General features: G+C 40.6%; 2 protein-coding genes across 4 annotated transcripts in view; one reads left to right on the top strand and one right to left on the bottom strand.

Moving 5' to 3' along the window:
- The window catches only part of ARIH2 (ariadne RBR E3 ubiquitin protein ligase 2), a 73,757-nt gene extending 60,521 nt beyond the window's left edge, over positions 1-13,236 (bottom strand). For 2 of the 3 annotated variants that reach the window (XM_062585292.1, XM_062585294.1), the window contains exon 1: positions 12,972-13,236. The gene's annotated coding sequence lies outside the window, so the exon portion shown is untranslated. Of the gene's footprint in view, positions 1-12,321; positions 12,461-12,971 lie in introns of all 3 variants that reach the window. The other variant, XM_062585289.1, reaches the window with a different exon arrangement.
- PRKAR2A (protein kinase cAMP-dependent type II regulatory subunit alpha) overlaps positions 12,825-14,889 on the top strand; it is a 74,193-nt gene continuing 72,128 nt past the window's right edge. The window contains exon 1 of the mRNA XM_062585297.1: positions 12,825-13,204. Within this exon, the coding sequence (XP_062441281.1) occupies positions 12,943-13,204 (262 nt within the window). The 5' untranslated portion in view covers positions 12,825-12,942. The remainder of the gene's footprint in view (positions 13,205-14,889) is intronic.

Here is a 14,889-nt window from a genome sequence, read left to right as displayed (position 1 = left end):
ATTAGGTTGTCAAATACACAAAGAAAACAAACAGGAAACACTGTACTACTTTGATCAGTTTTAGGTACTTGAAATACTGTCTGTACAATGAAAGACTGAAAGATTGACTATGTTCCTTTAAATGAGAGACTGCTCACTGTGAAGCTGTTGTCACAGAGAAACTGCACAATGTTGAATGATTTGGGCAGAGGCACTTCTGATTTGCCTCTGGGAAGTGCTCACTTGTCAGAAAAGATACATTACCACTGGCCTTTATCTCAGAGAGTTCAAATACTTACAGGCAGGGAGAAGAGTGAGTGAGACAAGGCATAATTACATTCTTCTTCCTTGTATCATTAAATATGAACAAAGAAACACCTGCGATGCATATGCTCTGCACTGAGACTCTCCTACAAACACACACAAAAAGCAGAACTGGCTAGCTATCTTCCCATTTCATTGACAAATTTATATTCAATGCACTAAAAATTGCTCTGTGTGACCAAGAGAAAACTCTCAAAGTCTGAAGGAGGACTTGACTGAGTTAAGCAAGGCAGAGTGCTTGCTTTAATAATTCACAATGGTCCTTTGAACAATAAATTATCTTTCAGGTTCCTCTAAGCAATTATATAGATCTAGGGTGGGTCTTTTTCAACAGTTTGCATTGGCTTTGAGTCAGAGAATGGCTACCTTTAACGGGGTTTACCAAAAGGAAACATTTTTTTCCCCTTCATATTGCCTATAATTTCTTCTTGACTGCAAATTAAACATCAAGGAATTGATACTGCTTCTGTGCATTTGAAAGGGAACCCTCCCTTGCATCACTCCAAATAACATGAAGCATCAGCTTGGGGAAGAAGCAGCTCTGAGGCGACATCAGGATCACAAATGTGAGGTTTGGGATGTATGACCAGCAATGCCGTACTGCTTAGGAGGCTGTAATTTTTCAGGTTCTCATTGTGCTGAACAGAACAAAAGATAAGTCCCTTCCCTAAAGCATTTTGAGTTTAAGAATGAGACAAATCATGGTAGTTGAATGTATCCAGCAGATGGGAGCTCACAGTATCAAGTGAGGAACGTTGGTCTCAGGGCACTAGGCATCTTTGCAGGTGTTTCTAGACAGCTCTTCCCAGCTGTCATGGGAAGCCATGGAAAAGCCCTGAAATCTGTGTCTGAAACAGTGAAGGTGGACACCATCAGCAGAATGACTATTGATAGACTCTGTGAATGATCAGCTGAAGACAGGTTATAAAGAATCTTGAAAGAGATGGTGAGAAATGTATATGCGGGGGTGGGGGAGGTAAGACTGAGAAAAGACAGAAAAGTGGTTGAAATGATGAGCCAGGAAAGTGAGCTTTGTGGCAGAGTTTAATCTGGAAATGAGATAAAATTGCATTTACAGAAGCCAAAGAAAGAGCTGGTATGGCTGAGGCACAGAATAAAGGAGGAACCAGATGTGAGATTCAGGGTAAGAAAACGCTGGATTGTTCCTTAATGTGAAAATAAAATGTAAAATGTAAAACCACACACTGGGTAACATTTATCACAATTCAAGAATCCTTTATAAATACAATTAACCATAGCTTTGATTGTGAAAATAAAGACAGCAAATGTCTTGCTGAAAATGCACAGAGAAGGGCTCAGAGAGAGTAAGGCCAGTATCAGTACAAGTACAAGGCTAAACCAAATAATAAGGATATAGTTGTAAGTATAGGCAATGTTTACTTATAAACAGGAACACTACAGCATATAGTGATGACTCCAGAGACTAAAAGTAACATTAGACTCCTCAAAGCCGGCTAAGCTCTCCTGCAAGAATCAGTAGAAGGCTTAAAAAAATCAGCAGAAAAAATAAAGCATAGTTAACACAACACAGGACACAGAGGCTTGAGTTCAAGAAGTCCTATTTATTCAAGAGGTAATCACAGTGGGCAAGATGCTTTTTAATACTACAGGGTGAAGGGAGAAAATATACCTACAACAGCAACAGACAAGAAAATTATCTGTCCTTTATCATCTTCCTGCTACTTAAATTTTTTTTCAAGTGCTCGGGATAATTGATGTCTATGCATAAAATTTGGAACCTCTTCTGCTTATTAGCAGTTATACAAATAGCTCTGGTGAAGTCTGGAGGATGATTTTTTTGGTCATCTCCAAGATCACCATTGTGATATAGGGTCTATGGGCTCTTCAAAGCTTGTCAGCATTTCCCCACCAGTTCGGACTGGTTGCTTGTAGCCACACAAGTGGGTGGTCGTAAGCCCAACCATATTAACACAGGCTTTTGTCTATGTAAATCAAGTTTAATCCTCTACCTACAAGACACTGTAATATTTATCCACCATAATGCAACACTGGACTATTCTAAATGGACATACAAGATTACCTCCATTCATAGATACATAATATAAAAAGTGACTTTGCTCTCCACTTACTTCTGATGCTGCAATGTGTTTGCAAGTTCTGATTATATAAACCAAGAGCGATGGGCTCAGCCTGTTTCCTTCAGCTAATCCTCTCCTGCTGACATTGTCTCTTCCTGCTGTCTTACCTTAATACATGAAGCAGTAAGCTCTTTTTAGTAGTAACCTTGTCTCATTCTCTACCTGCAAAGAAACATGCACACCAGTCACCCTCTCCAAATCCCAAAATAGGCTGTGAACACGTGGTCATACACTCATTAGGCCATCACCTCTGCTCATTTAGCATTCTCTTCTTAGAGCCAGGGCTGCCCTGCTTTTCGGGGGGCAGCTGCTTTGAGACAATTTAATCCAGCAGTGTCTGCCGGTCTGGTGTCACCGAGGCAACAGAGTCCCTAGGGATGTGCGGATGTGTTGTCTTAGCAACATGATGCTCTTGGCTGCAGCTGCTGCTTCCTTTCATTGATAACACGGAGAATTTGGGCTTGTTGGAAGCACTGAGTCCTACCAGGGATGAAATGTCAGGATAGCAGAAAATTACAGCATAGGCAGATAAGAACAAAGATTCCTAACTCTCACTATAAAGCAGTTCCAAATTAAAGACTCTAGCAAGCTGCTGCTAAAGCTTTGCCAGTGCCCACACTAATGCACAGCTCTGAATGAATTACTGGTATCACTTGCCTTTATCTCTCATGATCACAGCCTACCTGTTTTACTTTAAATTGAAATTATGAATATGCCAAGCAGGATGCATTTTAATGATGCTTTCTCTCTTATTCTGGACCAATTGATTCAGCAGGTAGTTTCAATATAGGCTGTCTGACAGTTGGGCTAATGTAATGAGTATTTTAAAATAATGTAGTGCAGACAAAGGAGGAAGAGGAGAAATGTTTGACAGTCATAGAAAATGATGACAGCTACTTTTCCAGAGTGTGTACGCAGTGTTGTATCACTCTCCTCAAACCTTCACAGAACAGGGTCAAGGCTGTTCTAACATTTTTTCAGCATGTTTCCTGTCACTCCAAGGCAAAGGTTTATTATTAAACAGTAGTAGTAAAAAGTACAGGACCTACAAGGCCCCATTGTGTGAAGTATCACCAAACCAAGAGTAAGAGCTAGAGAGGAAAGACTGGGCAAAGGGATGAAACATAAAAGCACTGGCAAGAGATGATGGGGTCCGTGAGCCCCTCAAAGCCACACGGTCAATCCCGTACAGGAACTGTGGCTCTGAGAAAGCTGCAGCACTGATTTTAATGATTTGTCAGCAGTGTTAGTGGTTGTCTCCTGCTGTACTTCAGACTGTCAACAGAGAATATAATTCACCACCATTTTTTTTTGGTTCAAAGGCTGTGAAACTCTCCCATCACAACTTGTCAGCACATTCAGCTGCCCAGAGGGCTTGCTGCTGGGCAACTGAAGCTATTTCTCTGTTCAGAGAAGTTCTGTATCTATAGCACACACCAGCTTTACAACAAGAAGTTGGGCTTGCAACTTTAATATTTACAAGAACAAAATAAAGAGTATATAGAAAACCTTAACCCCCAACTCAGTCTGATTTTCCCACAAAATGGCAGACCAAACCCAAGAATCTTATGGTCTTAAAACTCTCGAGCACTGGAAGTTAGAGATCCAATATACAAGTTTGCTAGGTAAATCTGAAGTTAATAGCTATACCTGTATATTAATTACATATTTGGATCACAAATTCTCCGCTGGATAGACTTTTTTTCTCATGATCAAAGAGACAGCACAAATAAAGTATTAGAGTAACAAATCTTTTAAAGCTTTCATAAAATAATTGATTTGAAATAACTGCACTTGAAAACAGATTCTATGAATGGAAATGCTCAAAATATGAGCACAGAGAAAGTTTGCAGAGCTGGGATGGGCTTTTCCACATTGATCTAGTACAGGCAGGGCTATGATTCTAATGTAGTTCCTATGGGTACTATCCCCAAAAAAGCACTTACTGCTGACTGAAGGAGTAGCAGCCAGGAGGAAGTACTTCTAAGGTGCATTTGATTGTGGAATAAAGTGTATAATGACAACATGATTAATTGCTCACACTTCTGTTTAAGATATTGCAAAGCAAAACAGCAAATCCTTTTGTAATAACTTTGAACTTCTACCATATTAGTTATAGATAAAGATGAAAATATCTCATGTCATCATTTTAAAAGTAACAGCAGATAAAAAACAATTCTTCATTAAATAGCTTTAAGTGATATAATGGAGCATAACAAAGACAGGGCTTAACAGAGGCTTCTATAATTGAAAAAGGCTCTTGCTTAATAGAACAAAATTAGAGCAATGTTTGACTATAGAAGTATAAAATTTCATAAATTCTATATTGAAAATTTATTGGTTCACAATTGCTTGTATACTTTGTCAAAAGACATAGAGATTGAAAGTATTTTACAGGTATCCACAGTACAACTTTAAAAAGGATAGTATTTTTGAACTACAAAGCAGTGAAAAGATTTCAGGAAACATTCTGGGTACAGAAACCTAGAATGCATGAGCTAAGTATGTCACTGCTTACCAAAAATGTTAAGTGTCACAAGATTCGTGTATTTTCACCATCAGTCTCACCTACTGACTGAGCTGGTATTACTAATGTGAGGTCTTAATAACTACTTACAAGAGAGTTTTTATAACTATGCATGGCAAAACATTTACAGATCTAGAAACAAATATTGCCAACACAGCTGTGAGGAACCTAAAGATCTTTTTGTATGGACACTAGATGTCAATGGAGAGACACATCAAAACCACTGTATCAAAAGGTCGTGCCACTGCATTCTATAAAAACAGTCTCTTTTTTCTAAAATGATTTTTTGGACTGATAGCCTTGGAAATGAAAGTCACAGTCACTCAGGAGAGGTGCTGCACAAGCAACACCCATCCAATTAGTTTCTGATACAGACCTGATTTAACTTGTAGTTGCTGGCAACAAGCATTTTTCAGCCCCCCAAAACAGTCAGTATTTTTGTATTTTTGCTGAGAATGGCAATGAGAGATCTAAAAATGGTGAGGTGGCCTTATATTCTCTGGAAGCTGAGGCCACCTGTTCATTTAATGCAGACATTCAAGCCTGCAGTCAAACAGGTTTACAACTTAAGAACCTGAACTAAATTGGAAAAATAACATAGAAGTAGGAAGTTTCACGTCCCATTATCCTCTCCTGAGATATATAATCCTCCATCAACATTTTTATAATGCATGCTAAAGCACAGTATGTGAAGAATGACAGAAAAAAGCAACTGGGACTTACTAGTTTTCTCTGAAAACTGAATGGAGCTTTGGCACTGGCTAACTGAACTGCATGCTGTGCTCTAAGTTTAATTAAAACAAGTGCTAACAGATGTGATATAGCTCATAAAAGGGCTTTCTGAGTAAAATATAAAATTAAGGTTAGGGATTTGGTCAATAAAGCTCATTTATTACAGTTGTAATTTACATTTATTACTGCAATTTTAGTACTTAGAATTAGTAAGTCCGTTTACACTGAGCTCAGATGGAAGGACTGGTAAAATGTACTCTTCACATAGAGCGCAATTTGATATTACCATGTGTTCAGATAAGTGCAGTTCCATTCATGGAGTGGATCTGTAGGCATGAAAGGACAGGACAGAGATATACAAACCCTTTAAACAGTGAAACATGTCAATGACTTTCTTCTTGCAGTCTTCTTGGAGCAAGGGATCAAATGCTGAAAGAGGAAGGAAAGACTCACAGGCTGATTCTGAAAGAATGTGGCTTAAACCATCACAATAGAGGAGTTAAGCAGAAGGGAAGAGATGATGGTTTTGAAGTAACCTATAGAGATGAATTTTGGGGAACGTCAATGTTATTTGTCAGGAAGCTACTGAAGATACATGACATAGGAAAATACCAAGATATGTGTATGGCAGAGAAACTATTAATAACATTCAATGGACAAAATGACAAAGGTGGATGTGAAAATAGGAGCTGTAGTCATAGAGCAATGATAGACAGATGCTTACCTATGGTATTCCAGAGGATAGGTTACTACCTGCAGATCTAGACTGCATTACAAAATACTGGTATTTTGAATTTCAAAAAGTAGAAATGTGAGAAGATAAGGAGGGAAGGACAAGAATGTACACAAAAAACTTCCAGATTTGCAAAAGAAGCGCTCAAGGAAGAAACAAATTTCAGAGTTCTTTTGTAGGGAAATATCCTTTAATCTCAATAAAACTTTTGCCTGATCAGCATCTGGTGAAAAATTAAATAAACTGATACTTTGGATTTAGATTAGTCTTTGACTAAATAACATAATAAGGTGGCTAATTTGGTATCTTTTCTTAAAACAAAACAATGTAAATTTTTTCCCTTTATTTAGTAACAGTTAGTAACTAGCAACAGTAGTAACCAGTATACTGTAAACTTTACATAGCTACTTCAGCAGGGTTAGGGCTAGCCTGTGACTGGCTACTACAGGATATGCAGAAAGGTCTATTTCCACAAGCTCCCTCTGCTCAGAATTCAATACTAACTTCATGGTGAGTTCTTCATGTAATGTTTTTAGTATCAGGGAACAAAGACTGAAGTATAAGTCCTATTTATGTATTTCCTGCTTGCACATTGGAGTGCAGTTGCTTACAGCTTCCCTGACATGGAATGCATAAATTTTACATCTGCAGTAGTTGAAACAACATGGTCTGCAGTAGTTGAAACATGGTCTTCACACATACCTTATGTCACAGAGGATACTTTTTTCCAGATTCATACATCCAGCATTTTTATGCTCTAAGTAAGACAAGACTGAGGTAAAATTTAGAGATGTTTCTTTTTAAAGCTGTGTAACAGCTAGGAAGAATATTTTATAAAATCAGGTATTTTAAATTTGATGACTGCCTGTCTTGTCACCAACAGAATCAGTTACTTGTGTTCAGGTAAATTGATCATAAATTAAATTATGATGTTTCTCCTGGATTGATACTTTGAGATCTATCAATGAATACAGAAAATTATCTTCCCAGGAATTACCAAAATATGTTTGTCTAACTAAAGTTAGTGACAGATTGATATATTTCAACTGAAAAAAGTATTTACATACATTATTCAAAAGGCTATTTTTTTCTCTTCATGTTTGTGCTAGTGTCATTTATTGAGATACAGTACTCATTCTACTCACATTAAAAGCTAACAAGAGAAATACATACTCTGAATGAAACTTGCTTACCACCATAAGCAAACTGACTCATGAGGATATCAAAACTCTAATCTCTTAGATTTAGTATTTGCTTAAGAAGAAAAACAAACAGAAGCAGGAGAAGTTGTTTTATCTTGTGCATTGCATTGAAGGATCTCTGCATCCTGGTAGCTAAACCCAGGATCATTCTTTCTTTTGTTAATATGACTTCCTCTGCTGTAATGAAAACTCAGAAGTTTTGTCTACCTTACGCGCAAAGTTAGATGATGGTTATGCACACTTCTAATGACAGAAGAAAGCACTAGGTAGAAAAAGAGCACAAAAACCAAAGTCTGAAAGTTAAACATACAAACTTTCAAATACAAAATTAGGCATATTTTTAACAATGAGGGTGATTAATCTTTGGAGAAACACACTGAGGGAAGTGGAAAATTTTTCATCTCCTGATGCCCTCAAATCAAGACTGTGTAGCTTCAGTTCATTATGATGCAGCAGCCAAAAATCCCAACAAAATTGACTGATAACAACACAGACGACATTGTTCTTCTGCTCTGTAAAACCATGGTAAGACCATATTCTGAGCTATGAAGACCAGAACTGCACGCAGTACTCAAGAAAGACATAGCAGTATTTGAGAAGGTATGCACAGAATAGAGTATTTAACGTGATCATGAGGTTGGAGCAGCTGTCTCTGGAGGAGAATTTGGAGAAAGCTCAGGCAATGTAAGATCAAGTTTTACAAAATCACGAAGCCACAAGGAAAACATGTGCAGAACCATTATTCATCAAATCCTTCAATACTAAGAGGCATTTAGTAAATCTAGAAGAGTGATTAAAAACTGGTTAAAGAGAATACCTCTTTACATGACAGGTAGTTAACTTCCAGAACCTGCTGCCATGAGATACTGTGGAAGCACATCATACTTCCAGATTCAGAAAGTGATTAGAGGAGTCAATAACAACAAGTTTAAGACTGGGAACTGGAAGAAATAACCAGGGATGCACCCTCTAACATCCCTAATAGAACAGCTGGAGATGCTAGAGGAGTACAAGAGGAGTAGACTGCAGAAAACAGCCGGGCTTAGGCACTCTTTGCAAACAGAATCTCCTACTGTGACTGCCTGAGACAGAATACATGGCCAAACCCAAGTTCCTGGATTCAGCACAGAAAGGACTGTGGGAAAGGTAATGACCTGAAGTTTCCAGCATTTTGCATAAGATGATCAAACAGTTCTGTCTGTCTTCACCTCAATGGCTCCATGATGTTGGCTGGATAGGTTTGACATCTGCAGTAAACTAAACTAGGTACCAAGCAGCTAAATACAGGAAAATGGCAAGCAAATCTGATTAGGGAGTCACAAATACAATGCCTACCTCATTTGGCTTTAAAACATTTTTATACTTATTAATGTGGTCTTTAAATTATTTAATTTTGGCTTTAAACTTCTCAATATGAACGACACTGGTATAGGACAATGCACAAAAAATACTACCTACAGTGTTAAGATGCTCTGGACGGAGCCTGACTACATTCATTCATTCGTTCTTGTGGGTCAGACCAAGGGATACTCAAACCTAATGATGTGTCCCAAGAGTGGTCAGTAGCAGATGTTTGGAAAGACAGTACAAGAAACAGGGCAACTATAGATGGTATTTCCCTCTACTTGGAACTAACAAATGATTTAAAACCAAAAGCTGCTGCCAACTTCTGAATTTCAAAGCCACTGCTGAATCTGTTCCTCATGAATTCATACTTTCAGCTTCAATAGCATCCCATTTGCATTCCACAATTCAGCAGGCCAAAGGTAGGATATCATTTTGTTTATAGAAGACCCTAAACCTGACTTGAATTCAAGACTCAAGAATCTCAAACAAGAGATTCTGTTTCCTAATATAAACTATCAGAATACTTAATGTGTTCACTCATTATCCGTGTGCTGAATTACTTGTAGTGAATTTGAAGCCAATATGTAATTAATACAAGATGTACATATGTTTATACAGCATCTGAGCTCTGGCTGGTGCTGACATGTTTATTGAGAAGCAAATTATTACTTGTTGTAACAGAATTTATTTTACTTTTTAAGAGCCAATCTGTAGGGTTAATCTGATTATTCTTCCCCAGTGCAAGATTACATAGACTATTTTGACTTTTAACTTGCAACTACACATCTCTCACTGGCAGTACAAACACTGAAGGTCCATCAGAGTTTCACTAAGTATGTTCCAAAATCACATAGGACTAGGTAGCACAGGTAGAGTGAGGGGAAGAGGCCTCAACATTTGGGAGCATAAATGCAAGAGTACAAGAAAAATATAGGAATAGTTCTCAGATACTAAAAAAATATAATGAGAAAATATAATCATAAAAAAAAGAAAGAAAGAGAGAAAAATAATTGGGGGGGGGCCAGATACATCAATTACACAACTCTAATTCTATACTATGTGCTGAATAAACCAGGAACCAAGTGGAGGAAAATAAGTGTTGGCCATGCTATGCAAATTCATAGAATCATAGAATCAGTAAGATTGGAAGGGACCTCTGGAGAAAATTAAAGAAAAAAATTAAAGAAAATTAAAGACATCATTATAGAGGAGACAAAATTAAGCCTGCAAGTGCACTTCCTAATTTCTTTTCTAGCATTCTTTTAATGTGGGTGCTTATTATTATAATAATTAAAAAGCTAATGCAAACCTAGAGAGAAAGAAAAGCTTGCACAGCATGCAGTATTACAATTAACTTGATCACAGACAAGTCTCTTGCATAAATGTGCCATTAATTCTGATCATTACAAAACAAAAAATATACAAAGAAATGCAATAAACTGTGGTGTAAAACAGCTTGGAAGTGTGCTTCATGTGACCTTGGATGCTCTTTATTTTATCTGCTGACCTTCACAGAGAGGCTAAACAGACCTTCACTGTTTATGTTCCCATGAAGCTGATTAGTTACACACGGACATATAAATATCAGAAGTCTAACACAATGTAGCTCTTCAGAGACTTAACAATATTTACTGGTAACACATTTTTTCATATAAATAACCAGATTTATACACAGGCACAAATGAGAGAAAATTATCAACAAACGTTAAAAGCTGATACAAGAGCTGAGTAATGCCAGAAGTAGGCAATTGTCAAGTGGCTGGCTGTTGTGCAAGAGACTGGGAAAGAAAAATAATTGTATTCCCTTGGAATTGCGGATTCTCTTTCTTCCTCTGACCCTACTTGCTTTTTTTAACATTTACATTCTTTCTCTTTTCATTTTCACAGCATTTTTTTAAATTTTATTTTTACCTCCCTATCACCAGTAAAATCTTCAGCACCCAACTGGCAAAAGAAGGAAGATCTCATCAGAAATCTGAAACATATTTTTGCGGAAAACAACAAAATATAGGTTTCTCACAGATCAAACCCATTTCTATCAGCAGATAAAGTATGTATATTGAGCAGGTGCAGTATGCTCTGGTATTGTTTGAGATCATCAGAAAGATAATAAGATAAGGGTAATATATGAAAAAGCAGCAACTATTACTAATTATCTTTCAAGAACAGGAATATAGCAGTTTTGGTGCCTGCTGCAAAAAACAATAGAAATGGAAACAGCTCCAGAGTAAATATCCAGATAAACTGATGAGATGAAGCAAATCAATCTCCTATATTGTCTTTAATTTGTTAATTTTGTATGGATGCCAGAAGTAATCGTGCCCTACATAAAAATATAAGAGCCATATTACAAAGAACATCTTGTAACAGAGGCAGTGGGTGCTGAATAAGAGCCACAAGACTTCCTCATTGGCCCCTCTCAGAAAATGGTCAGAAAAAGCTCTGAATATGGTGTTCCGGGATCCTCAGTTGTGTCGTTCATGCAATAGTGATGAGTAGACTACCTTTGTACAGGAGTGTGGTATCAACCATCTGGTTAAGCGATAGGACCTTTTGGCACATGAGCAAACAAAAACAAAACACACAATAAATTGCATCAGCCAATTCTGAGCTTGTAAATTAAAACTGTATTTTGAGTTCATGTCAAGTTCTGCCCTTCTATTGTTGAAACAAAAGAAGAATTAAATAAAAATATTTACACTGTCAACACATGGTGGCGTGACCAAGCCATCATCCCTGTTCCCATCAACTCATGCTTGTAAGCCCTGTTTTCTTCTACGACTAGCTTTCCAACAACTTCAAATCTTAAGGGCAGATGGCTCCATGCCATCCAGTCAGAATCTACCACTGGGCATCTGCCAAACCTTCCCCACACATATAAACAGATAACAGCACGAAGCGCGCACTCTTTTGACAAAGAATACAAGGAAAAAGCTGAGTAAAACTCATTTGCCATCAAATGAACAGGCATCTCCAATGCTCATACACATCAGCAATTAATGAAATGCTTAACATTTCAGAAAACCTTCAACTTTACCACTCTCACGTGCAGTATTAAGTAGATCAATACCATCATTGCAGAATCACAGATGACAACACTGTGGTTTTATAAGGATTTTGCCAAGAGGTGCAAAGACCTGCTGACTCCTGTTGTGCTCACTGCTTTTAAGAGCCATTTATTAACTGAGTTATTCTGACAAGCAATCAGAGGGCTCAAAGATGGCCAAAATCTAATCCCACTCAAAACCAAAGAAAACATCCTTATTCCACTCCTGCTATATCTTTGGAAATATACACACCCATACTGTGGCTTAGCAGAAAGGGGGGGGAAAGAAGTTAATATATGCAGTGACTAACCTGAAGAAAGCTGTAAAAAAGCTTCCTTATGCTATAAATACAGCTAAATACTGAAGATGATGGACGATGAGAAGCAGAGTTTCCATCAGCCTCCACAGCCTCTATTTTCTTGTTATTACACAAAGCCGTTAGCTTCGTTCTGGGAATAATTTAAAAGCCAGATTTGCCGACACGGTGCAAAACCCCTTTGACCCTTCGCATGGTGCTGCGGGCCCGCTGCTGAGGGCGCCGCGGCCGTTGGGGGCCTCGAGCGGCCGAGCACGAGGCCGCGCGCGCCCCGCCGCCCCTCCCCCGGCGCCTCAGGCTTCCCGCCACAGCGCCGCGCCCCCGCCCTCGCGCCCCCGGCTCGCGCCGCGCCTCACTGTGACGCACGCGCGCCTCGCCGCTCGGCGCGTGCGCGGCCGCTGGCCCCGCGCTCGCGGCCGCGCGTGCGCAGCGCCGCCGCCGGGGCGCTCCCCTCCCTTCCCCTCCCCCCTCCCCGCGGCGCGGCGCGGCTGGCGTGACCGGAGCGGCGGGAGTCAGCGAGCGCCCCGGGAGGGAGGCCCCGAGCCCGCCACCGCCACAGCGGCCGCGGGGGGAGGCGGCGGCGGCGGCGGCGGCGGCCTCCGCAGTCCCGGCGCCATGAGCATCGAGATCCCGCCGGGCCTCACCGAGCTGCTGCAGGGCTACACGGTGGAGGTGCTGCGGCACCGGCCGTCCGACCTCCTCGGCTTCGCCGCCGACTACTTCGCCCGCCTGCGGGATGCCCGCGACCAGGAGGCCGCGGCGGCGGCCGGCGGCGGCCGCAGGGGGGTCAACTTCGACGGGGAGCCCATGCAGACCGAGTCCAACGGCGAGGAGGAGCCCGACCGCGGCGACGAGGACTCGGACTCGGACTTCGAGCGTGAGTGCGGGCCGGGGCGGCGGCGGGGCAGGGCCTGGGGGCGGCGGCCGGGCCTCGCTGCCCCGGCGGAGGCAGCCCGCGGGGCCGGCGGCCAGCGGCGCGGCGCGGCTCGGCTCGGCTCGGCTCCGCCCGCCGCCCCGTGCGCGGCGGCGGTGCCCGCGGCGGGACGGGCTGCGCGGGGGAGGCTGCGCCGGCTTGGCGCGGCGGCCGAGCCCCTTCGCGGGGTCCTTCCCCGGCCCTCGCCCGGGCGGCGGGGGTGGGGGGCGCAAACCCGGGCTCGCCCTGCTGGGCTCGTAGCCTCCGAGAGGAGACTCGTGCCCGGGGTGCGGTGTGGGGAAGCAGGCGTGCCGCGCTGCGGAACAACAGCCGAACTTGTGCCTGGGGTCTGAGCGGAGTTACCGGAGCGAAATGAGCGTACTGCCAAGCATGTGATACGAAAGATCATGTGTTGCTGTGCGATCTGCTCTGTGCTTGCCCACAATGGTTTAAGGACAGAAGCGTAAGGATCAGTGTTCTTAATTGAAGTTGGGAATGAGCTAAGCACTTTTTCTTCTTACTATCATTCCCACCGTTTGTTTAAAGTGGTTATTATAAAGCCCCGAGGTAAGTTTTGAATGTGTTGCTAAATAGTGCAAGTTCAAAACTACATGTATCCTCCTGTTTATACTGCAACTCTGTAAGATAGAAAAGATCCTGGATACTTACTTGATCTGGATAATGAAACTCTGTACATTTTTTTTGTGCTGTAGTGAACAGTGTTTGGTGTGAAAAGCATAAGTGTTTATAGTTTGGAATTTTAATTGAGTTTCAAAGAAGAAAGTTATGTGAAACGTTTTTGAGCAGTGCTTCTTAAAAAAAACTTAGAACTTTGGAGCACTTTGGACGTGACATTTCTAAATAGCCTCTCTATTAGAGGGTAACTTAAAGGGGAAGGAAAAGATGAAATGGCATGCTTTCCCTAAACTTTTAGTGCCTTCATTCAGAATTTTTATGCCCTTGAACTATAATACGAGTAAAAGTTTTTGACTGTTACAAAGGATTCTTTTTCAGACCATTTACTGCAGGTCACCCTGTGGTGGTAGTATGTTCTTAAGTCTGTGATTTGCTTAATGGCTTTAAAGAAACAAGAAGAAATTAAACTGTAGAACAGATTGTTATTATTATTAAGGAAGCATTGAGAGAACAGCTATTGTTGCAGCCCTTTTAGGCTGGGAACTTCACAGAGTAAAATGCAGGTTCTACTCTTGAAAGTGTACAATCTAAACAGGATATGCAAGTACGTGAAGAAGACAAGAATAAAACATTCAGGCAGAACAAATAGCAGTTTGCAGTTACTCTCTAGATTTGAGTTTTTGTGTTTTTACACAAAGAGAGTAGGTTCTGTCTTTGAGTAGGGCATGGAAAAAAAAAGGCAGCAAAGTAGAGGAGAGGTAGACAATGACTGTGGCTGGAATGAAGTTAAGGGGATGTGCAAGTGTGAGCACATATTTATGACAACCATTACGAGTTTTGCCTTGCACTCAAGTTACCGATATTTTAAAACATCTCTAAATATAAAAACATTATTGCTTCTTATAAAATATATTCTTTAAAATACAATTCTAGATTGCAGGAGATTGCAGTAAATAATTGGATGTCAATTTTTAAATGCAATATTTCTTTATACAATGTTTATCTTAAACTCT

Source organism: Rhea pennata, chromosome 12, assembly GCF_028389875.1.
Source record: "Rhea pennata isolate bPtePen1 chromosome 12, bPtePen1.pri, whole genome shotgun sequence".
NCBI lineage: Eukaryota > Metazoa > Chordata > Aves > Rheiformes > Rheidae > Rhea > Rhea pennata.
This window is presented reverse-complemented; position numbering and strand designations above follow the sequence as displayed.